Source organism: Oncorhynchus mykiss, chromosome 15, assembly GCF_013265735.2.
Source record: "Oncorhynchus mykiss isolate Arlee chromosome 15, USDA_OmykA_1.1, whole genome shotgun sequence".
Taxonomy (NCBI): Eukaryota; Metazoa; Chordata; class Actinopteri; order Salmoniformes; family Salmonidae; genus Oncorhynchus; species Oncorhynchus mykiss.
Window position 1 is genome coordinate 30,578,609 of NC_048579.1, and position 25,893 is coordinate 30,604,501.

The 25,893-nt window shown below is 44.0% G+C and overlaps 1 protein-coding gene across 8 annotated transcripts in view; it reads left to right on the forward strand.

The window, feature by feature from the left end:
* rbm33a (RNA binding motif protein 33a) overlaps positions 1-22,454 on the forward strand; it is a 45,992-nt gene extending 23,538 nt beyond the window's left edge. For 2 of the 8 annotated variants that reach the window (XM_021563024.2, XM_021563031.2), the window contains exons 9-19: positions 411-708; positions 4,016-4,077; positions 7,593-7,728; positions 8,311-8,690; positions 9,389-9,691; positions 9,929-10,240; positions 11,807-12,457; positions 14,523-14,690; positions 16,677-16,877; positions 17,276-17,364; positions 17,554-22,454. In XM_021563024.2, coding sequence (XP_021418699.2) covers positions 411-708; positions 4,016-4,077; positions 7,593-7,728; positions 8,311-8,690; positions 9,389-9,691; positions 9,929-10,240; positions 11,807-12,457; positions 14,523-14,690; positions 16,677-16,877; positions 17,276-17,364; positions 17,554-17,602 — 2,649 coding nt within the window. In that variant the 3' untranslated portion in view covers positions 17,603-22,454. The remainder of the gene's footprint in view (positions 1-410; positions 709-4,015; positions 4,078-7,592; positions 7,729-8,310; positions 8,691-9,388; positions 9,692-9,928; positions 10,241-11,806; positions 12,458-14,522; positions 14,691-16,676; positions 16,878-17,275; positions 17,365-17,553) is intronic. The other 6 variants (XM_021563028.2, XM_021563026.2, XM_021563029.2 and 3 more) reach the window with 6 other exon arrangements.
* The last annotated feature ends 3,439 nt before the right edge of the window (positions 22,455-25,893 follow it).

Sequence of the window (25,893 nt, forward strand, 5' to 3'; positions counted from 1 at the left end):
AGACAGCAAGGGCGGTTCGTTGCTCCAGAGCCTTTCCGTTCACCTTCCCACTCCTGGGCCAGACTACACTCAATCATATGACCCACTGAAGAGATGAGTCTTCAGTAAAGACTTAAAGGTTGAGACCGAGTTTGCGTCTCTGACATGGGTAGGCAGACCGTTCCATAAAAATGGAGCTCTATAGGAGAAAGCCCTGCCTCCAGCTGTTTGCTTAGAAATTCTAGGGACAATTAGGAGGCCTGCGTCTTGTGACCGTAGCGTACGTGTAGGTATGTACGGCAGGACCAAATCAGAGAGAGAGGTAGGAGCAAGCCCATGTAATGCTTTGTAGGTTATATGTTACTCGACATCTCTGACTTGTCGGTCTTCCATCACTCTCCCTCTACATCACTCCCGTAACCTCCAATTAGCGGTCTCCCTCGAGAATGACTCCCCCTCACCCACGTCATCATCTTCAGCAGCACCATCGTCAGGGTGGCCCTCGAGGGCCCTCCTTCCAGGAGCACAGCGGCGGGCCGCTGGCCCTACAGCCCCTCCTCCCCCTGCACATGGCCCAACGTGGGGCACCAGTCAGGCCCCAGACGGACCCACCACACCGCATGATGAGTCCCCCTCCCTCACACAACCACCAACAGCAACATGAGCAGCAGCCCAAGAACATCCACATCAACCCCCATTTCAGGGGCACTGCATCCTCCCCTGCACAAGGTAGGTCTGTAATTTGGGCTGCTCCGCATGTTTGCAGGGCCAAATAGCACCCCAGTCCCTAGATAATGCACTACTGTTGGCCCTGGTCAGTGTAGTGCTTTATATAGGGAATTAAGGTGCTATTTGATACGCACACCTGGTCCCCTTTCATTGGCTTCTGACTTATTGTAATGATAGTGCCTCTTCTGTTGAATGTTGTGAGTATTTGCAACTTAGGTGAAGGCATAAGATGCAATTCTGTTGGCAGTTATCAGTGCACTGCTTTGAAAAGTGTTTGGGTTGAATGACATGTGGACACTTCTCAAAGCCAGTAATAGGTTTGTTGTTTTTTTGGCAGCATCTCCATTCCTCAATCTGTTGGACTGCCATTGAAGTGTGTGTGTGTGTGTGTGTGGAGGGGGACAGGATAACGGGAGTGTTTTAGAGGTTGGCAAATGTCCCTGAACCCATACAGTGCATTTAGACCCCTTGACTTTTATACATTTTGTTACTTTAAAGCCTTATTCTAAAATGGATTACATCGCCCCCCCCCCTCAATCTACACACAATACCCCATAATGACAAATAAAAATCACATTTGCATAAGTATTCAGACACTTTACTCATCACTTTGTTGGATCACCTTTGGCTGTGATTACAGCCTCGTTCTTTAGTTCCTTTTTGCATCTGTCCAGATGTGTACATTCAGAGATTTTTTCCCAAAGCTGCTCCTGCTTTGTCTTGGCTGTGTGCTTAGGGTCATAATCCTGTTGGAAGGTGAACCGTCATCCCAGTCTAAGGTCCTAACCTACTCCAGAGCGCTTTTCATCAAGGATCTCTTTCTACTTTACTCCGTTCATGTTTCCCTTGATCCCGACGAGTCTCCCAGTCACCTGACGCTTAAAAACATCCCTACAGCATGATGCTGCCACCACCATGCTTCACCGTAGGGATGGTGCCAAGTTTCCTCCATGACGCTTGTCATTCAGGCCAAAGAGTTCAATCTTGGTTTCATCAGACCAGATAATCTTGGTTCTCATTGTCTGCGAGTCCTTTAGGTGCCTTTATGGCAGGCTATCATGTGCCTTTTAATGAGAAACACTGACTGAGTGCTGCAGAGATGGTTGTTCTTCTGGATGGTTCTCCCATCTCCACATAGGAACTCTGGAGCTCTTTCAGTGACCATCAGGTTCTTGGTCACCTCCCTGATAAAGTCCCGTCTCCCCCAGTTGCTCAGTTTCTCTCGGCAGCCAGCTCTGGGAAGTGTCTTCGTGGTTCCAAACCACTTTAATTTATGAATGGTGATGGTCATTGTGTTCTTGGGGACCTTCAATGCTGAAGACATTTTTTGGTACCCTTCCCCAATCCTGTCTCGGGGGCTCATGGCTTGGTTTTTGTTCTGACATGCACGTGCTTCTACACCTGCATTGCTTGCTGTTTGGGGTTTTAGGCTGGGTTTTTGTACAGCACTTTGAGATATCAGCTGATGTACGAAGGGCTATATAAATAAATTTGATTTGATTTGACTGTCAACTGTGGGACCTTATATAGACAGGCGTGTGCCTTTCCAAATCATGTCCAATCAATTGAATTTACCACAAGTGGACTTCGTTGTAGATACACCTCAAGGATGATCAATGGGAACAAGATTCTCAATTTCAAGACTTATAGCAAAGGGTCTGAATACTTATGTAAATTAGTTATTTCTGATTTTTAGGTTTAATGCATTTGCAAAAATTTCTGAAAACCTGTTTTCCCTTTGTCGTTATGGTGTGTAGATTGATGAGGGGATTTTTTTTTTAACCTCTTATGGATCCCTTAAGCGCGAATCCCGCTCGAATCCCGTTAGCGGGATTGATTTTTTTGCAAATTCAAACTACAGAAATATCTATATTCAACCTTCACGAAAATATAAGTGTAATACATCAATATAAAGCTTAACTTCTTGTTAATTCAGCTGCTGTGTCAGATTTCAAAAAGGCTTTACGGCGAAAGCAAACCATGCGATTATCTGAGGACAGCGCCCCGCATACCAACACATGAAAATACTTTTTCAACCAGGCAGGTGCGACACAAAAGTCAGAATTAGCCATATAATAAATGCCTTAGCAAAAATATCTTCAAAGGTATCTCAAATGTCTGACAGTGAACGGTCATTTTGTTCGATAAACTCCTTTATATCCCCAAAATGTCAATTTATTTGGCACGTTTTTTTCAGAAATACACCGGTTCCAACATGTCTACAAAGTATCTAATAAATTAAATGTTAACTTAGTCCAAACATTTCAAACAACGTTCCTAATCCCAACCTCAGGTATCCTAAAATGTAAATAAACGATCAAATTTAAGACGGAATAAACTGTTTCTAATACCGGATAAAAACAATGTGAAGCGCGTTCCAGTTCACGCACAACAGAAGACTAAAGCCCTTCAGAGTGACACCTGCAAACTACTTCATTTCTCAAAAGAAAAACATCGAACAATTTCTAAAGACTGACATCTAGTGGAAGCCATAGGAACTGCAATCTGTGCCCCCAAGTCTCCCATAGAAAACCATTGGAAAACAGTGACCTCAATTTTTTTCCCCTGGATGGATTGTGCTCAGGGTTTCGCCTGTCAAATCTGTTCTGTTATACTCACATACATTATTCTAACAGTTTTAGAAACTTCAGAGTGTTTTCTACCCAAATCTACTAATTATATGCATATCCTAGCTTCTGGGCCTGAGTAGCAGGCAGTTTTACTTTGGGCGCGCTTTTCATCCGGACGTGAAAATACTGCCCCCTATCCATTTTAGAATAAGGCTGTAATGTAACGAAAGGGGACAGGGTCTGAATACTTTCCAAATGCTCTGTATATACAATGTACTGTCCTTTACAATTTCTGCCATTAAATGAATCCCCATTGCCAGTTACAACAAACTGATTATGAATTGAAGATGCATGTAATATTTACTGAAGTCAAAAAGCCTAGCTAATACTGTATGATGAAGTGGCCTCAGAGCCAAATGTACCCATCTACCTTAACCTGTGGTCCTTTAAGAGAACTACAACCGCATGCTTTTACTATGTCCATTCTTTAATTCCTTTTTGCCTCTATCCAGATGGGTAAAAGTGGGAGCCCATTTTGGAGGTGAAATATAAAAACAGTTCTCAGACGAATGCTAGATCCACATTCGGTGCGATGTGTGAGGCTTAAAACGTGCCTGTGTAACAGCTCACAAAGGGGTGTCTAATGGACTGCCTCTCCTTCTCCCCACACTCGTTCTCTCTTCCTATTCCCATTTCTTTCTCGACCCCCAATCTTCTACATCTTTCTCTGTCTGCAGTGCCCTTGCTGCCTCCTGCCCAGAGCCAGCCCAGACCTGCTGTGGGTCCTCAGAGGTTCCCTGTGAGTAGCAGCTGCTCCCCCGTCTCCGTTAACAGTGTGGACCTTTTTGTGAGAGAAATGTCATTATGGCAATTAGATGCCCACTCGGGTCCAAATACTGTTAGAGCGAATCTGTAAACTCTGATACCAAGTCTGTCTGCACAACTGGTAATGGTTGATAGGGGCTTTAGGCAGTGGCTATGGTGGCAGGCTTAGTTTAGTTTGCACTCTTCATGGATGCGCTAGGGCTCAGACTGAGGTTGGCATCATAATGAAATCCTGAAATCAGGGCTGCCTCCCAAATTGAACCTTATTCCCTACATAGTGCACTCCATCTGACCAGAGCCCAATGGCCATAGGGTACCATTTGGCACGCAGCCCGGGATAAACCCTACCACCGCCAGTGAAAATACCACTTTTTATTCGCCAGTGAAAATACCACTTTTTAGGACAAGTTTGTCCCAAAGCAGAACAGTCCTTTTAGAAGGCAGTTTGAATGGGTAAAACATGCCCAAAACAGTTTTTGTTTCATACTCAGGCTAAAAAGATAGTCAGGTAGTCAAAGAAAGCAATATGGAGTCATTGAAGAGCCTCAGAGTAAACTAGAACCCATTACAGAGATAACAGGAAAGGAATGCTTTTTTAAAGTGATTACAAACATTGTGGTGGAAGTGGATTGGCTAGGCAGCCAAATATGACTCAAATTACTCTCAACTGCATTCCAAATGGCACCCTATTCCCTACATGGTGCACTACTTTTGGTCAGGGCCCATAGTGCTCTGGTCAAAAGTAGTGCACTATGTAGGGTATAGGGTGCCATTTGGGATGCCGACTCAGTTCTCCCAGCTAATGATGCCCAGGCATCAGGTGGAGCTGGTGCTGACTGACACCTTCCCGGGAAGAGTGTTTTATATGGATTTATGCAAATCAGCTTAAACATTTGAAAATGGTTTACGTCCAATTGCATTTGGCAAAAGGTTTACAAATGAGCCAGGGTCTCACGTCTGTCTGTTATTTGGAAATTGCCTACATTTTATTCAGTCTTCCTCGTCTCCTCTCCATTTCAATTTTCCAGTGCCAGTTTCCATCAGTCTGTGATGGCGGTGGACATTGATAGCAGAGAGAGTGCTTCAGTGTGTGTAGCAGCTGTTTTACACTTGTCAGAGTTTGAGGGAGAGGCTAAGCTGACGCCAAGCATAGTGTTGGCTTCCCCAGCTGTCAATCACTTTTAGGCTGCTGTTGCCACAGACGTGATTTGATATACATGTGACAAAAAGACCTGCAATATCCATGTACGACTGGGCACCAGATTACAGATGATTATCATATATTATCAAATGTAATTGTTCAATGAGGTGGCGGAGATCATGAGATTATGCCCCTGTAATAATCTGTAATATCGTTATATGAACAATATTGTTAACCAGGGGTTCCAGTTAAGAGCTCATTAGGGTGCTATAATGATGAAAAAACTGCTAGTCAGTAATATATTTTTATGTTTGTAATTTGCATGTAGTTGAAATGGTATCCATTATATCAAGTGCTTGGTGGTGCCGTACCATATATTAATTTAGCAGTGGCTGGCTGCTGCTTCTAAATCGTTGTAGCCACTTCAATAAAAACATTTTAATAAAAAATTGCTATGGTAAAACTAAAACCAGATATAAAGTATATAGAAAAGATAAAGGAGCTATATATCTTTGAGAACTAATGATCGGCAATAAAAACTATTTAGAGAATATAAAATAAAAATGTCATGACATTGATTTTGTTATGTTTTAGTCACTCAGATAACATAAAACGCCATAAGCCATGGCCAAATGTGTAGAATTGCAGGAAATTTACTTTAAAGCAGCCAAAGAGGATAGCCTTTAAAATTCTTTGGTCGGTGACCACGCAATTCGCCATGCCCACTATCACACCCCCCTCATGCTAACTTTGCCACCGCTGCTGAAAAAAATCCTAGGGGAAACACTGTGGTGAAAGTATCATTATATTTAGCCATTTTATTTCAAATATGAATACATTGTAATATCATCAGGTTAGATATGGAAAACATGAAAGTAGCCTTGGTTCCACATTGTCCAAGCTACAAAGAACTTTAAACGATGACATAGAAGTGCCATCGGGAACATTTTCTGTCCGACGGTAGAGGCACTTATCTAACATGTCTTTCAGACTCATTGGTCAACAGTACCATTGTCCTTAGAAAGGTGAAATCCCTCCCTCAGCAGTGGCAATAATATGCAATTTGTACAAAACACTATGTCCAAAGAGGGAACAACCGAAAGAAATGTCACTTCTAATCCTCTTCGTTTCCATTTCTCATTGAATGGTTTGACATTTGGCCCGGTCCATTGTATGACATTTGTCTTAGCTAGCCCTCTTCTCTTTCCGAGGGGGATATCTGCAGCATCAGTTACACATTGAGCACCTCTCAGCCTGTTTATCGAGGATTAACACTCAGAGGATGAGCCGCGTTATCAAATTCATACAAATTTCCAGAGGTATTATGTATACACCCGAGCCTCCATTGTGTATACCGGACTGACCTTTGCAACAGAGCTTTAACGTCCAAACTAACAATGTGATCCGCTCCCTCTCGTCCTCTGCTTCGTTAAGCCCCGTTGATTAACTTTCTGTTAAGCAACTTTGGCGACTTTCTCCAGTCCAGCATTCAAAAACACCCCTCGATCCCTCTCTAAATGCTGTCAGTCTACCGGCGAATCAGGATGGATTAAGCTTAGATAGCATCTTAAGTCATTTATAAAGCGGCAAGGAGGGAGGGAGGTCTAAGCACCGCATTTGTGGAAGTGCCACATGTTGAGTTGAAGGTTAATTTTTCAACAGAGACTGATGTTTAAGAGGATAAAGGAGAGACGGGCTGTAAGGGGGGCTTCTTATTCCAAGGAGGGATTAGGGGATCGTTATCTGCTGCTTTTCCTTGAAGGTAGATTAGACGCAGCATGGTGGGGGGGATTGTGTGCTGTGTGGAAAGCTGTTGTACATACAAAATGGGTGGCTGGAACAAAGAAATTAGCACTGATTTAACCCAAGCCCAAAATGCTTTGCCATCCTTGTTCCCGGAACGCGAGCAGGTCACGTCAACAAAATGTATATGTTGGCGTTAGTGCAGGTTTACAATAGCGATCCTGTAATTCACATTGTTTCATACGATATTTTACGATATTGGGACCGTTTCTCAAATGGCCATTTTCCTGACCAAAATGGCAGATTCTGTCATGTTGCTATGATCCAATGACTACTCTAGTGAGTTATAGAGGTTTATTCTCAATGGTATTTTCTCTGAATATCTGTGTGCACAAATATACATTGCACGCAAGTCAACATCGTGCCTAATGAGAATAATCCTAGCCATTACATTTTGAGCACTCACTCCCTTTCTAGTATAATATTATTACCCGAAATGTCCATTTTTGTGGGGGGGGGGTTTAAATTAGTTTGTGATTACAGTGGTTCCCAATGTGAAATTAAATGCATGAGCGTTTTTGTGTGCTCCTCTCCCCCCATCACAGCGACCAGGGGACTTCCAGCAACAGCACGTGCCGGGTAATTTCGGCCAGCCGCCCCAGAGGCCCCCCCATCACATGGAGCCCTGGAGGAACCAGCCTCTCCCCACCCCCCAGGACAGAGAGCCCTTCTTCATCGGGGGTGAGACCACAGCCCTGCGTCCCAAACGGCACCTTATTCCCTTTTTAGTGCACAAATTGTTTGTTGTCCCAAATGGCACCGTATTCCCTACATGGTGCACTAATTTGGACCAGGGAGCTCTGGTCAGAAGTAGTGCACCACATAAGGAACAGGGTGCCATTTGGGACGTAGCCCTCCTTACCTAGTCCCACACACCCAACTCACCCAACCATGCCTCCTTCCCTGCCTTTAAGGGGTTACGTCTTCTCTCTTAGCATATCTAACCCTTCTGGGCATTAACCCCTAGCAGTACACCTTCAGGGTACACTGCAAGGGTAATTGCAGAGTTCCATTAACTCAATTAATGCATGCATTCGAAATGAGTCGGGGCTCCTAATGTACATGCGTATCACTTCTCCATTTACTGCTTATGTGGAATGAGAATACCATCAAATATTTGTGTCGTGTTCTGTTAAAATAAATGTAAGCCTATGTATTGGCAGTCGCTGTCTGATGTATTGAAAGTGAGTGGAGATGAGACAAACAACTTGAAGTCTCAGTTGTGGTTCTTTCCCCCCTCCTATTTCCCCTCCTGTTCTATAGAGCCAGGGCGGTTCCCAGGGCAGCAGCTGCTCATGTTCGATCACCAGAACCCCGGCTTGCTCATGAACAGTAATAACCACCAGCTCTCCAGCCAGGGCCACATGGCCTTCAACCAGCCAAGCCCAGGGGGGTTCAACCAGCCAGGCCAGGGTCCAGGGGGCCAGCTAGGGATGTTCCAGAGAGAGCCCCCCAGACCTAACCTGCCTCCCCAGGGCCACCCCCAGAGCCACCAAGGCATGGCCAGCCTGACTGGACACAGCGGACCCACTAACACCAGGCTCTTCATGGGCCACCGTCAGCCCGGCTTCCCCCAGCAGCAGGGGACTCCCGGGCCGTTCCCTTCACAGCAGCTCCAGTTTGGGATGCAGGTACGGATGAGAGTAAGTGAATCTACTACCAATTAACGTGTGGTGGTGGCCTGCACTCTGCCTGTGCAAGAGGCGTGCGGAATGATTTAAGCGTTGGTCCACAAATGGGAATGTTATCTATTTGTTTGTTTAGTATTTACTCTGCATGGAAGGGAATCTGTTCAGTTTGTATTGTAAACTCTGGCCTTTTCCGAGCTTCTTCACTATCCGTAATTATTCCGTACCTGTTGAGATGCATGTCAAATGTGAAATATGGGCCTTTTCTTATTTTATAAACCAATCGTGTATTTCACCCAGTTTTCTCTGGATTATTAAAATGTTGGAAACCCGAGTAATGATCTCATAAATAAGTCAAGCTCGTTGAATATTCCCTGTTAGTGAAGCAGTCATAAAAACTGTTCGTATTTCTGAGACCTCCCTCCCATGTGGTATGTATGGTGAGCCACAGACAAGAGTGCCCTCTAGTGTACGACTCGTAGTTATACCTCGGGTTACCGCGGCTATATGAGGACACCGATTGGAGGTTAATCAAATGCATGTAACAGTTTCTCCTTGAAGAAGCTTGAATCGTGTGCGTACGACAATTCAGAACTGTGGCTTTTTCCCATGTTCAAATGATTTGTCAAAACCGTACGTCTTAAGACCATGTCAAAGTTCAACTCACTCATTCTGCCCGATTTGTCTTTTTTTTGTTTTCAAATTAAAACTAGGGCTTGATGCAGCACGGCCTTCTCCACTCGCAGCTCCAGCATCATGACTTGCCTCTATCCCATCAGCAACAACAACATCAGCAGCACCACAGACAGGACCTGTCTCAGCCGCCTCTCCAGCACCACTCTCACCCCCATCCCAACGAGCAGCGGCAAGGCCCCATGATGCACCGCGGCGGGCAGGGCCAGCCCCCCTTCCACCAGCAGCAGCTGCAGCAGCACGGCAGCCCCAGACAGATGCACCCTAGCGGGCCCCGCCCCCAGAACTTCCAGCAGCGTAACGCCCCCATCAGGACGAGGATGGTGAGGAGCCGCGTTTTAGTTTTTCCCTTTTCGTTTCAGAATTGTGAAATGATTGTGCTCACAATCGGTCATAGGACTGTTTGGGTTTATGGCAAGTTCCAAATGATTTTTAAATGAATTGACATGCTTTACTTTCAATCAAAAACCCAAACGGGCACAAAAAGAAAATCACATTTGCTTGATATGCGTAGCCTATATAACCAATGTCCATACAAATCATCCCTCCCCTTTCCACAGAGCCCCCCTGCCCCCAAACTCATTCCCCAGCGCAACAGCAACCTCCGCGAGCTCCCCGTGGCACCTGGCAACCAAAACGCGAACAACGTCCGCCCCGCCTCTGCGCCAAACGCCTCCAACGTCAGGCCCGTTGCCAGGGCAATGCAAGGAGGGGCGCGACCGGGCCTGAACCCTCGGCCGGTACCCGGCGGTGGCAGAGGAAGAGCCCAGCCTGCTGCTGCCAACAAGGCTGCAGCACAGCTACCTGGGCCACTTGGAAGAACGGTGGTTCGCAGGGATTCCACAAGCACCCGGCCAAACACAGCAGTACAGGTCAGTTCTGCACCACATGTAAATGGCACCCTATTCCCTATATAATGTAATAAAGCTCTGGGCAAAAGTAGTGTACTATGTAGGAAATAAGATGCCATTTCAGATGCACCTAAAAGGAGTGTCTAAATTAAACAGTGTTGTGGCTAAAACGGGAAAACAACTTGAAACGGCTGGGATTTCCATGTGCGACTCATTTGCAATATAGAAAGAATTTAGAAAATGGGCTTTAGGTTTTATTTGAATCATTCTCTGTTATCACATATTCAAGGCATGGAGCTAATTTGAGAATGCTTTATTATTTTGACAGACGGTGTGCCTGTAAAATTCAGTAACCTGAGATAAGCCGAGCGAAGCCCGCCGTGATCCTAAGTGGGGTCGTTCTATTTATTTAATGGCCCAATCATAAGGTTAGAAATGAGATGAGACTCGTTCACAGAGGAGTCCATTAGAAAAGGAATCAATACCATCGTAGTGTATTTCTCTGGGGTATCGCTTTTCATTGCTACTGTGAATGTCACACCAATTTAGACGGTTCCAATGGTAAACACTGTAACTCTGTGGTGCGTCTCAAATGGCACCCTATTTCCTATAGTGCACTGCTTTTAACGAGCGCTGGTCAGAAGTAGTGCACTATAATGGGAATAGTGTGAGGTAGGGCTGGGAATTGCCAGGGAGCTCACAATACGATTATGTATTGCTATTATCACGATTCTATGTATTCACTGAGTGTACAAAACATTAGGAACACCTGCTCTTTCCATGACAGAATGATCAGATGAAAGTTATGATCCCTTATTGATGTCACCTGTTAAATCCACTTCAGTCAGTGTTGATGAAGGGGAGGTGATCGGTTAAAGATGGATTTTTTTTAAATCCTTGAGACATGGATTGTGTGCCATTCAGAGGGTGAATGGGCAAGACAAAGATCTAAGTGCCTTTTGAAGGGGGTATGGTAGTAGGTGCCAGGCGTACCGGTTTCAGTGTGTCAAGAACTGAAACGCTGCTGGGTTTTTCCTCGCTCAACAGTTTCCTGTGTGTGTCAAGAATAGACCACCACCCAAAGGACATCCAGCCAACTTGACACAACTGTGGGAAGCACTGGAGTCAACATGGGCCAGCATCCTTATAGAATGCTTTTGACACCGTGTAGAGTCCATGCCCCAATGAATTGAGGCTGTTCTGAGTGCAAAAGGGTGCTGCAGAGGGACGAGAGAGCCATGAGAGAACCAGTTTTGATCAATCGTGGAAATAAAAGTGCTGAAAGCAAAATGGGCTCTTTAAAAAGCTATGAAGGAAAAACACTGGCGTTTTGGTGCAGGTACAGCAAGCCAGCGCAGAAATAATAATGCAAAATTGTCAGAAAGATACTCTATATCTGCAAAAATAATATCCTGATATGAAACTATCGATTTCTTTCCCCATCACTAGTCTGAGGGCCCATTGGACTCTGGTCAAAAGTAGTGCACTATATAGAGAATAGGGTTCCATTGGGGAAGCAAGCCTGTGTTACTAGCACATTGTGAGTTTGTGTCTTTGATGTTTCTCATATTGTTGGATTTGTTGTAGGATCCGGACGAGGACGAGGAGACGCGGCAGTACCGTCTGAAGATCGAGGAGCAGAAGCGTCTCCGGGAAGAGATCCTGAAGAGGAAGGAGATGAGGAGGCAGATGCAGGCCAGCGTCCGCAAGAAGGAGCTACTGGAACGCATCAACGGCCAGGGTGACCCACAACAACAACAGCTGCAACACCACCAACAACAACTGCAGCGTCCGTTTCCTCCTAAACCGCAACAGCCCCAGCAAGGCACTTCTGCTTTCCCTCCCAGCGGCACCCCACAGACGCCCCCCGCACTCCGCCAGAACGTCAAGACCCAACTGACCAAGGGTGAGCAAGCACCGGCTCCAGGCTGGCAGGGCGGCAACACTGGCCCCGGGTGCCCTGGTCCCAACCCTCACCAGCAGGCCCAGTGGCAACAGCAACACGGGCAGCAGAGAAGGAACGTTACCCAGCTGAACCCTATCAGACCAGGTGGGGCCCCTCCCATGGGGAACATGCCCATTCAGGGAGACCCGATGGCGGGTCTGGGTTCCGGCCAGGCCCAGTCTCTGGGGCCTAAATCAGGGGTGAAGAGAACTGTGATGCAGCGAGCCAACAGTGGAGACGGAGCGGGGCCACAAGTTCCACAGAAAGTAAGAGTGGTCAAGCTTCTAGGAGGGGTGAGTTCCTGGTTTGGCGATTTACTTTTGGACTGACAGACATAGGGTTGCAAAATTCCGGGAGAATTCCGGAATCCGGAGGGAATAAACAGGAAATCCTGGGAATTTGGGGATAATGTACCGGAATTTTGCAATCCTAAATAAACAGCATCTTTGTTTCGTTTTGCCTTTGTCCTGCGGTTCGTTCGGTACCCTCTATTGTTTCCTTGAAAGTGAATTCAACGTAAGAATATCCAGATACTTTTAAAGGTCACCCACTCACTAGGACCACATGTTTTGTAACCTATTCAGAATGCCATATGGCTCTCATTTTGGCAAGTGTCCCATTTCCTTTGTTTTTGTGGTGGTATTGAAGATGAGGCGCTTCCACACCCATCTTAGCTTTAAAATGCTAATAGGATCCAGTCATTAATGTGAACTGTCTGGCATTTCTCTGACATCTATTAAATGTAATTGGTGTTTGAGACACCACTGCTCTTAAAGGTTGGTGTCTGTCCTTTTTGAAGGCATACCCATATTGTTTTTAAAAGATCTAGACGGGGGAACTTTAAGTGCAAAACAGGCAAGACGGTTATGAGCCAACTCGGTCCAGATTCAGAAATCCCTCCGTTGTCAGCGTTGGATCATCTTATTCTCGTTGGTTCAAATCACTACTGCCGCCTTAATTATGAATTAATCACGGTTGTAAATTGGAAAAGGCTTTGTGTATAAACATTCGTATCTGTCGTTGATGAGGCAGTTGTGAGATGTGATGTATTTTGGAGTAAGCTGCTTTGCTCACATCCCAGAGGATAAGGATGTAAAGGCTGCATCGCAGGCTCTCTCTCTCTCTCTCTCACTCTTTCTCTCTGCTGCCCTAAATGAAGATAACGGGAGTGTCAGCCACGTTAATAGAAACCTGTTCCTAGCTATCTGAAGTGCCGCATCTCCGAGGGAGAGAGAGGAAGCCCATAGCTGTGCTGAAAAAGCAGATTCTCCAGATGCTCTCTCCTCCGCCACACATTGTTCCGCTGTCATCGGCAGCCTGACAATGTTATCTCGCTCCCTCCCTCCCCTCCCTCTCTCCAGCAGCCGCCTCTCAGGTGTGTGAGCCATAGAAACGTCAACCCACGACTCGCGTCAATTAATCTTCCCCTTAGCAGGGCGGCTCTGCGCCATAATACCTGTGTAAGAAAGAGTCGCCACTTTTGAGGGAATTGGATTTGTATAGCTTAGGCAGTGCAGATAAGGGGGGGGGGGGGTTTAATCAGGCAGAATAGGGCCCTACAATGCAACATGCGCTACAAAAGCCAGGGGGGGTGGGGAGGAGACGGGGTGGGTTAAAGGGACCGGGAACATGTGAAGCCGGTGTCACTCGGGTGTAATGCAGCTTAGCATCTGATGGGTGCAATCAGCAGCTGTAGATTTCTATAGGAGGATTAATCCATTTACTGTGGGATGACGGCAGGAGACCGGTCAAAGTCAGATAGCACTGCAGTCTTTCTCTCTCTCCCTCGTATTGATCTGTCACATTAAGAGGAGGAGGAGAGAAGAGACAGCCTTCATCTCTTTCCGCGTGTGGGTGTGCATGTGTGTAGCCTGTACGGCCCTAGCTATCTGTAACTATTTAATAACGAGAGCGTAACCATATTGGATCCATTCTCAGCATGAGGCCCACAGTGCTCCGCCTCAAAGCTAATGTCTTCATGGGTATTGTGGTGTGAGAACAGGAAAGCCAGACTGGCTTCAGATATTGCTGAAGGGCGCATTTCAACAGGACCTTTTTCAACCGTTTTGATGTTCGATTTGATGTCTGGAATCCGTGATCGGTCTTGTGTTCTCTGCGTCGCCAAGCCCTTGGATCCAATCGAAGGACTCCATCCAGACCACACTGTGTAACAGTTAAAACCGAGAAATTAGTAGAAAGTCTGTTGGTCAGGGTTTGCCCCCCAAATGGCACTCTATGGCCTGCGATAGTGCACTACGTTGGCACCCTATTCCATACAAAGTGCCCCCCCCCCATAGGATTCCATTTAGGACACAGCCCTGCAGTCTATTTACTTTCCCTGTACTGTGTGAACTCTAGGGAGGAGATGTGAGTGGTGCCAGCGCCCCAATCCAGCAGCAGGCCGCTAGGCCAGCCCCCCAGCTCCACCAGGGCCCAGTGAGGAAGGTAACCCTGGCCAGCCCCCCCGGAGGACTGCCCATACAGGGCCTGGTCACACAGGGGGGCAGAGGGGGCATGGGCAACAGGGTAGGTTGTTATATCTACTCACACCTATCACCATTACGAGCACTACACACAAAAAAACTGTGTTTGTGTCCCAAATGGCACCTTATTCCCTACATAGCCAGTTGAGGTGCCATTTGGGACAGGACCGGTGGACTCTAATCAAGGCCGAGCTAACATGGGTTACTTACCAGGGCCTGAAACTGTGTTTTTGGTCCACCAGCCAGTACTGTCATATTAAGGGCAGGGGTATTTTTGACAGGAGCGCTACCTAGAATTTTCATCTTTTAAATATAGATGTAAGAAAATCATCTCTTAATACATTGCTATTCGCTATGTTTTTCATGCCTCTGGCGTTCCCCTGCCGTTTGTTAGTAGCTGTACCATTTGGAGCAGGTCTGGTAATAACTTAAGACAGGACAGTATGCCAGGTGTAGTGATGTTGACAAGCTGAGAGTCGGCGTGACACGACTGCTACACGGGGTCCCCTGGCCTCTCTGCACGCTTGTCACCAGCCCGCCGTCTCGGCGGACGGGACGGACGCTCTTGGCTCGGGAAAGGCAGCCACCATGACAGGGAAAGGCAGCCACCATGACGCCTGGTTGGCTGGCTCTCTCCTTCTTTGTACTCTGGGGTCGCTCCCCCTTTCCGCCGCGGTGGCTGGCGAACGAACACACCACTCTCTCCCTCGCTCGCTCTCGTATGATGATACAACAGATGCGAGCAGGCAGCATTCATGTTTTGACGTTGACACTGTATGTAGAAATATAATAAGTCAATCAAGCAAAGGCACCAGCCTGGAGATGTTTATGAGAAAATGGAGGAGAAAAAACGGCAGGTTTTTGAATTTTCACTCATGCTGAAAAACAGTAGACCCTGGTAGATGTAAGTCTCTCTGGATAAGACTGCTAAAGGGCGTAAATGTAGTGTGTGTTCACTTTTTCCACATTTTGTTACGTTACAGCCTTATCCTAAAATTGATTCAATTGTTTTTTCCTCATTAATCTACACAATACCCCATAATGACATAGCGAAATCATGTTTTTAGACATTTTTGCTCCTTTATAAAAAAGAAAAACAGGAATATTCAGACCCTTTGCTATGAGACTTGAAGTTTAGCTCAGGTGCATCTTGTTTCCATGGATCATTCTTGATGTTTCTACAACTTGGTTGGAGTCCACCTGTGGTAAATTCAATTGATTGGATATGATTGTCTATATAAGGTCCCATAGTTGACAGTGCATGTTAGAGAAAAAACGAGCCATGAGGTCGAAGGAATTGTCCGTAGACCTCCGAGACAGGATTGTGTCAAGGCACAGATCTGGGGAAGGGTAGCAAATAATTTCTGCAGCATTGAATGTCTCCAAGACCACAGTGGCCTCATCATTCTTAAATGGACGAAGTTTGGAACCACCAAGACTCTTCCTAGAGCTTGCCCGCCTGGACTAACTGAGCAATCGGGGAGAAGGGCCTTGGTCAGGGAGGTGACCAAGAACCCGATCGTCACTCTGACAGGGCCCTGACTTGAACCCAATCAAACATCTCTGGAAAAACCTGGAAATAGCTGTGCAAAGACACTCCTGTCCTACCTGACAGCGCTTGAGAGGATATGCAGAGAAGAATACAGGTGTGCCAAGCTTGTAGCATCATACCCAAGAAGGCTTGAGGCTGTAATCGCTGCCAAAGGTGCTTCAACAAAGTACTGAGTAAATGTAAATGTGATATTTCATTTTTATTCTTTATAAATTTGCTAAGATCTCTAAACTGTTTTTGCTTTGTCATTATGTGGTATTGTGTGTAGATTGTTGTTTTTATTCAATGTAATCCATTTTAGAATAAGTCTAATGTAATTGTGGACAAAGTTCAGGGGTCTGAATACTTACTGAATCCACTGTAGATATCACGCATCTCGTTGCCACTCGGCTGAATGTGGAATTAAAACAACATACCTGCATAAGAGGTTCAAGCAGTTTCCCCCCTCCCCCTTTCTTTCCTCCCTGCCTGGTGCAGGTGGTTGTCCCGGGGTGTGGCAGAGCCAGCGGGGCCGCGGGAGGGACAGGTCAGCTGGGCCGGGGGCGCCTGATTCCTACCAGACAGAGCCAGAGAGGGGCAGAGGACAGCCAGGCCTGCACTGTGTCCATAGACGGCCTCTCCACATCCACCACCGACGCGCAGCTCCGGAACTTGCTCAACTCAATCGGCCCCATCCAGGTAGGCCTTCTTTTCTTGTCTCCATCTGTTTTTGCGTCTGAAATGGCACCCTAGAGTGCTCTACTTTAAATTAAAAATGATATATATATATATATATTTGAAGTAGGGCACTCTAGGGTGCCATTTGGGAAGCTTACCCTACTCTCCCTCCATGCTTCTCTGCTCCACCGGTAGAACGTCTTCTATGCTCCCTCTCATATTGGTGGACTCTTAACTAATGTGTATCCGATTGTGGTCTGCTAGCACCCTCTAGCTACAGAATGTAATATAACCACACCTGCCTCCCCCATCCACCCCTGCTCCCTCTTGTGGATGAGAGAAGCTTACGACGGGGGTAGCAGCAACTGCTCTGTTCTAAACACGCCTGCTTTCCCCTTGTTCTGCTTATGCTGCCGCAGATGTTCAAAATGCTGCCCCAGCAGAGGAAAGCCATTGCCAAATTTCACAATCCCCAGCATGCCTTGAGTTTCCAAGTCAGCTTCAACAGGTAAATAAACCACTTTGTTTCACTCTCTCTTTTTAAAACCCACAATCTTCTGTCACTACTGTCACTACTCTGAAAATGTAATCATCGCCCCCCCCCCCTCCCAAAATGTATCATTATGAAAAGGGCTTACACCTAACACCAAATTAGAACGCTTACTCATCAATGCATCTTTCTTTTGGAACCATGCAGGCATATGATAGATTTGTCCCATATTGATGTGTCACTGATTGATGTCTGAAGCCGCGCGGTAGAGGGTGGCGGCGAATGCCCAGTGCAGGACGTCACGCCTGACGCTCATGTGGCTTGGAGGTTCCGGTGTACAGATCCTTCAGCTATATGTAACAACAGCTCTATGGAACACACAGAACCTACACAGCACCCTCATCCTCCTCACAACAAGCACCCCCGACCTCCTTGCCTGCTGACGGATCTACTGAGGAAAACGTCAACACAAAGCAGCATGTTTTGCTCATGTTTGAATTTCCGTAAAGGGGAGCTTCAAATGCCGGTTTCATATGACAAATATGTTTATTGTCACTGGTCTGGACACTTGGACAGACGTGACTAGAGGGAAGATGCTGGATAGTCTGTGATTTTTCAAACTTTGACAGAAGGAATTTGAGATGAGTAAAAGGTTTGTGCATCGGGCACTAACGACAACAAGAAGTAGTGGTTGACACTGGATAATGGTTGCTCCCCACCCTCAGCTCAGTTGTGAACACCATCTATATCAACGATTAGGGAAAAGAGTTTAGGAGATTTAACTTGTACCTGGAGATTTTACACATTTTCTGAACAGGTGTTTTTGATTCGAGGCAAGCTGCTGATGTAGGTCTTGACTGAAAGAAACGGGTGTAGAATAGGTGCGAAGCTTGCCACTACATATTTTCCTTTCTGGCAGTGCCATTTTCCTTCTACAAATGGCAGCATTTCATAATTATTGTGGATTGGATGCGATGGGTTGACTTTTTGGGGTAGAGCCCTTCCTCAAGTAGTGTTTCATTCCTGAGTAAATGGCACAGCCTAGTGGAGAATTTAAGCCATTTAAAAAATATAATCTGGTTTGAGGGTATGATTATGGGGATTCAAACTTGACCTTGCATCAGCTAACGATTCCAAGGATTTTTATTCAAATAGAATTTAGATTGATTAGCCATGCAAATATAGGACGTTCTTAACCTATTCCTAACAGAATTTCACAGTTCTGTTAAAGAAAGCCCTTTTGACTGGCCACCATGTCTTCACCTTCACTTCTGGAGGAATACTAGGCTGGATGACATGGATAAATAGTGTGTATTTGTTAGGTTTTCTCTACATTTTAAGGTCATTGACGTTACGCGGAAAGACTGGTTAAATTGTCCTTATGATGCTAGTGTGTCCATTTTGACCGTTTAGCGTTACTTGATCATTGGAAAAATGTGTACTTTAATAGGGAGCCGTTAGTTTTGTCTTTTAACTGGGTAAACATGAATAGGGTGTCTACGCTTGTGTGTTCTCGGAATCCGTTTTAGTCTTTATTGACATTTTTGGGATGCACTCAACTTTAGTTTTGTGTATCGTTGGCATATTCTGATTTCATTGGTACATGTCAGGTTTAGTGGGTGTGTTCGCTCCATAGTAAATTGTCATTCCAGTTCCATTTTAAAGGTTTATCAGTGTTTCCCTTAGAATTTGTTTTAGCAGTGGTGGCAACTGTCACTGAAGGTGGGGGTTGGGGGTCAGGCAAGGATCATAAAGGGGTTTATCTGGTGTTCGTGTTGGAGGGGTGTGGTAATTGGCGTGGTCAGCCCGTTGGCGCAGCTTAATTCGATCCAGAATTGTCGGCGGAGAGACAAATTTGCTGTTTCTCAGCAAAATGTCCTGCAATTCTATGTATCGCTTTTTGCCTTGGCTGTGTTATGCTCACACATTATAACAAAAGCAAAGGGTACCCCAATCTGGGCCCCTGGGTATGTGCCCGGTCAGTAAACCAGCCAGGCTAAAAATACTCATAAATTCATAGGACGACTCAAAAATGTACAATATTAACTGTCTAGCTTTTATTTTTTTTCGATTTCTAGTTCTCAAAGATTATATTATTAAATAATATATTTCAATTATCATTTCTAAGTACTTTGTCTGGTTTTTGTCATTTAAGTTTACACAAAAAAAAAAAATAATAATCATATAGAACTCTAACCTGAGCTAGAACTCTTACTTTCGTTTAATAGTAAACTAGTTTGACTCAATAGTAAAACCAAGGATACTGGTTTGTGCTTTTTGCATTAGGCCACAATTCAGAATGTTGTAGCAGTCTTGCCAATCTGTTTTTGTTTTAGAATTTTGATTAGAACACCAAACCGCAAAAGGAAATGTCATACTTGTTTTTTTACTTTCAAAAAACTCATTTACAAACTCATTCTATACTGAGTGCATTCATACATACATCATTTTTAAAAAATAGTTATTTGTTAATGATGGATTGCAGGTTCACTGAAACCTGGTGCAACAAATGCATATTTGTGTCAAAGTACCTTTCAGTATTGCTGGATCAAGGCTCGGTTAGGTTTTTATTTTATTTTGCTTCCAAAAGTGACCAACCTCCTATAATAAGAGATCAGAATAAAACAGTTGCGGTATAATTTCATTATTTAGTATAATTTAGCGCAGTACCTGTTCCATTTGGGAATGTGTGGGGGCAACCATTGTCAGTGTATTAGTAGTCATGAACATAACATCAAACAATTATAACTGTCACTGAATGTTTATCACTTTTCCAAACTTTTTGAGTTCTCATTATGTGCTTTGTTGTATCAAGTTAACCTTTTTTTATTTTTATAAATATATATCTATATATCTAGATATAGATGTGTGTGTGTCCAGACTTTCATTATTCTACAAGTGTTTCATTTGTATGTAGAACAAAAACTTGAGAGCCTGGACCCTGTTTCTGTTTGTCGATATTTGAAGACGTTTTAAAGGGAAAATAAAATATGGCCTATATATACCATGAAAATATGGTTATGTGAAGCCGATTGAACTATTCTAGCCCACAACTTTGTGTGTCTGATGTCTATTTGTCGTTACGGTGAGGTAGCTCATTTCGGATGCCAGCTGTCCTTCATTGTAATCAAATATTTTTCTTACGGTATTGGTTAGTTTTTATCCTCCCTGGTTATTGTCTCTTCCAGTATACTGACTCCCCTCCCTGTGCTGTTTTACCAAATCCTTGAACAATTTCCTGTTGCACAATTCAACTTGGGAACTAGGTGTATCAGTAAGATTAGGTAACTTGTGGTTTTGAATGTAGGCTACATAGTTTGAATGTAGGCTACATCGTTCGAATGTAGGCTACATCGTTCCATTACATGCTAATTGGGTACAATCTGCCATTATTTCTGGCAATGAATCTTCATTTTATTTGTTGTTAAGTATTTGAGTATCTTTATTCAAAGTTTATGAGTGTATATATTCATAGTTTACATTTAATTACCCCCATCCTCCCCAACACACAGCACTGATAATTCATTATTTGAGATGCCATAGTATTAGCTGTCAGCATAAGGAGCAGAGGATGTGTTACCTAGCGGTTTCCTGTACTCCTTGTAAGTCGTAAAGGGCAACATGTTACAATTGAGTACAATTTTAAAGTTATTTTTGATTTTTTTGTCACTTCCCGTTTTGGGCTTTCTCTGACTACTGACTGAGGTTTTATTTTGTTTTGTAGATGTTTGAACTGGCCGCTTCTTTGCACGTTGTTCAATGTTTTTTTTGTGCTGAATTTAAATTAGAATCCTATGGATTTGAAAAGTATTGGCAATGCCATTTTAAGTCGCATTAGTAAAAGACATTAATGTTATGTCTTGTAACAGAGAACCAGGTTCATATTGGACCTATTTTTGTACCTTGTTTCTAAGGTGTTTATTGCCGTTGTACTTACGTGTACTGTATGATGAACGTTGTGCTTTTTGTGTCATCAGGTTTGGAGCACTCCACTTTAGCTGTTTTAATGTTGATGATTTTTTGGGGAAGCTGCATTAATTTAGGTTTTAAACAGGATGCTACATCTACTGATTTGACTGATCTGCTCACATCGAATTGTTTGCTATTGCTTATTTCATTTTAAATGTCAATGGTTTTCTAAGATGCAACTACTGGACATGCTGCTTAAAATGTTATCGTGGCCGTTGGGATGAAGAAGTGCCTGACGTTTAAAAGATCTCCGAACTTTGAAACTACTAACGTTTCTTATTCTTCACTTAGGTGTATTGGATGGGCTCCAGAAGCGCATTGTTGTTGTTTTTTTTGCAGGACCACGGCTGAATATCCATAGTTGACTCCTTTCCTCTTTTCTTTTCTTTTTTAGGTGTGATCCCGTGGACTGGCACCTTGCCTCAATGCTAACACGGTTTGGTTGTTTGCAGGTCCTGTGAGAACACGATTGACTACTTTTTCCTCTTGATAATTCAGTTGATTTTGCAGCATGGTTTTGGGCCTCAAACCCCCTTGGCTGGACTTACGCTTCTTCCATCAACCCCTTTTCCTGTAACCCTATCCTCCCAACCTCCAAGGTTGGCATTGACTCAGTTGAGGTGTGTTGTTATTGTGGTTGTTGCTGCTCTTAACCCTCTGTATCAAGCAGGGGCCCTGTCTGGATTACCTTTGTTTGTTAGCCCAATGGATGGAGGTTAACATCTCTGTGACGACACCCGGGTTCACAGATCAGACACGCTTAAAGCCACACGCTTCCACTCCACCCAAGTCATGCCAGCTATGCTCGGCATTCAAATGTTTGTTTGGATCATAAAAAAGAGACCACTGATTTGTTATACCGTGGACGGTGTGATATTGTCACTGAAAAAACTGACTTGAATTGTTGAAAATATACCAAAATGTATGTTTCACATTTGTGTTGAAAGAAATGTTGATCAATCAAGATTATACAAACCAACATTGTTCAAGAATTTCAGTGTTTGTGAAATGTTTGCTTGAGGTGCCTTTGTAAACTGAGATGCAACATGTTGAAATATGCTTTTATTTTTACAAAATATACAATGTGCATTGTTGAATAATTAAGTGATTCCATACCTAAATAAACACCAATGTATTTTGTCTTTTGGTTTTCTTGAATTCACTTTGAAAATAAAGAAGTGCGATTGATTTAATAAAAAATGTTTCACCTTTATTTAACCAGGTGAAATATCGCAGTGCGATTGACGCCTACTATGATGCGCTAACTATAGGTAGAAACAAATTATGCTCAAGTCATTCTTACGATAATAAAAGTATGCCTATGTACAGTTGAAGTCAGAAGTTTACATACACCTTAGCCAAATACGTTTAAACTCTAAAAATTCCCTGTCTTTGGTCAGTTAGGATCACCACTTTATTTTAAGAATGTGAAATGTCAGAATAATAGTAGAGAATTATTTTGGATTTTATTTCTTTCATCACATTCCGAGTGGGTCAGAAGTTTACATACACTCAATTAGTATTTGGTAGAATTGCCTTTTAAATTGTTTAACTTGGGTCAAGTGTTTCGGGTAGCCTTCCACAAGCTTCCCACAATAAGTTGGGTGAATTTTGGCCTGTTCCTCCTGACAGAGCTGGTGTAACTGGGTCAGGATTGCTCGCACACACTTTTTCAGTTCCGCCCACACATTTCCTATAGGATTGAGGTCAGGGCTTTGTGATGGCCACTCCAATACCTTGACTTTGTTGTCCTAAATCCATTTGCCACAACTTTGGAAGTATGCTTGGGGTCATTGTCCATATGGAAGACCCATTTGCGACCAAGCTTTAACTTCCTGACTGATGTCTTGAGATGTTGCTTCATTATATCCACATAATTGTCCTTCCTCATGATGCTATCTATTTTGTGAAGTGGACCAGTCCCTCCTGTAGCAAAGCACCCCACAACATGATGCTGCCACCCCCGTGCGTCATGGTTGAGATGTTGTTTTCTGGCTTGCAAGCGTCCCCCTTTTTCCTCCAAACATAACTATGGTCGTTATGGCCAAACAGTTGTATTTTTGTTTCATCAGACCAGAGGACATTTCTCCAAAATGTATGATCTTTGTCCCCATGCAAACCGTAGTCTGGCTTTTTTTATGGCGTTTTTGGAGCAGTGGCTTCTTCCTTGCTGAGCGGCCTTTCAGGTTATGTCGATATAGGACTCGTTTTTACTGTGGATATAGACACCTTTGTACCAGTTTCCTCCAGCATCTTCACAAGGTCTTTTGCTGTTTTGGGATTGATTTGCACTTTTTGCACCAAAGTACGTTTATCTCTAAGAGTCAGAACGCGTCTCCTTTCTGAGCGGTATGACGGCTGCGTGGTGTTTATACTTGCGTACTATAGTTTGTACAGATGAACGTGGTACCTTCAGGTGTTTGGAAATTGCTCCCAGTGATGAACCAGACTTGTGGAGGTCCACAAAAAAAGAATCCTGAGGTCTTGGCTGATTTCTTTTGATTTTCACATGATGTCAAGCAAAGAGGCACTGGGTTTGAAGGTCGGCCTTGACATACAGTGCATTGCGAAAGTATTCGGCCCCCTTGAACTTTGCGACCTTTTACCACATTTCAGGCTTCAAACATAAAGATATAAAACTGTATTTTTTGTGAAGAATCAACAACAAGTGGGACACAATCATGAAGTGGAACGACATTTATTGGATATTTCAAACTTTTTTAACAAATCAAAAACTGAAAAATTGGCTGTGCAAAATTATTCAGCCCCTTTACTTTCAGTGCAGCAAACTCTCTCCAGAAGTTCAGTGAGGATCTCTGAATGATCCAATGTTGACCTAAATGACTAATGATGATAAATACAATCCACCTGTGTGTAATCAAGTCTCCGTATAAATGCACCTGCACTGTGATAGTCTCAGAGGTCCGTTAAAAGCGCAGAGAGCATCATGAAGAACAAGGAACACACCAGGCAGGTCCGAGATACTGTTGTGAAGAAGTTTAAAGCCGGATTTGGATACAAAAATATTTCCCAAGCTTTAAACATCCCAAGGAGCACTGTGCAAGCGATAATATTGAAATGGAAGAAGTATCAGACCACTGCAAATCTACCAAGACCTGGCCGTCCCTCTAAACTTTCAGCTCATACAAGGAGAAGACTGATCAGAGATGCATGATCACTCTGGATGAACTGCAGAGATCTACAGCTGAGGTGGGAGACTCTGTCCATAGGACAACAATCAGTCGTATATTGCACAAATCTGGCCTTTATGGAAGAGTGGCAAGAAGAAAGCCATTTCTTAAAGATATCCATAAAAAGTGTTGTTTAAAGTTTGCCACAAGCCACCTGGGAGACACACCAAACATGTGGAAGAAGGTGCTCTGGTCAGATGAAACCAAAATTGAACTTTTTGGCAACAATGTAAGACGTTATGTTTGGCGTAAAAGCAACACAGCTCATCACCCTGAACACACCATCCCCACTGTCAAACATGGTGGTGGCAGCATCATGGTTTGGGCCTGCTTTTCTTCAGCAGGGACAGGGAAGATGGTTAAAATTGATGGGAAGATGGATGGAGCCAAATACAGGACCATTCTGGAAGAAAACCTGATGGAGTCTGCAAAAGACCTGAGACTGGGACGGAGATTTGTCTTCCAACAAGACAATGATCCAAAACATAAAGCAAAATCTACTATGGAATGGTTCAAAAATAAACATATCCAGGTGTTAGAATGGCCAAGTCAAAGTCCAGACCTGAATCCAAACGAGAATCTGTGGAAAGAACTCAAAACTGCTGTTCACAAATGCTCTCCATCCAACCTCACTGAGCTCGAGCTGTTTTGCAAGGAGGAATGGGAAAGAATTTCAGTCTCTCGATGTGCAAAACTGATAGAGACATACCCCAAGCGACTTACAGCTGTAATCGCAGCAAAAGGTGGCGCTACAAAGTATTAACTTAAGGGGGCTGAATAATTTTGCACGCCCAATTTTTCTGTTTTTGATTTGTTAAAAAAGTTTGAAATATCCAATAAATGTCGTTCCACTTCATGATTGTGTCCCACTTGTTGTTGATTCTTCACAAAAAAATACAGTTTTATATCTTTATGTTTGAAGCCTGAAATGTGGCAAAAGGTCGCAAAGTTCAAGGGGGCCGAATACTTTCGCAATGCACTGTACATCCACAGGTACTCCTCCAAATGACTCAAATTATGTCATTTAGCCCATCAGAAGCTTCTAAAGCCATTACATCTTTTTCTGGAATTTTCAAAGCTGTTTCAAGGCACAGTTAACTTAGTGTATGTAAATTTCTGACCCAATGGAATTGTGATACAGTGAATTATAAGTGAAATAATCTGTCTAAACAATTGTTGGAAAAATGACTTGTCATGTACAAAGTAGTTGTCCTAACCGACTTGCAAAAACTAGTTTGTTAACAAGAAATGTGTGGAGTGGTTGAAAAACGGGTTTTAATGACTCCAACCTAAGTGTATGTAAACTTCTGACTTCAACTGTAAATTCCTTTGAACATTTGGAGTTATGTACTCATGTACTCGCTTTTTCCATCTTACTACCAACCAT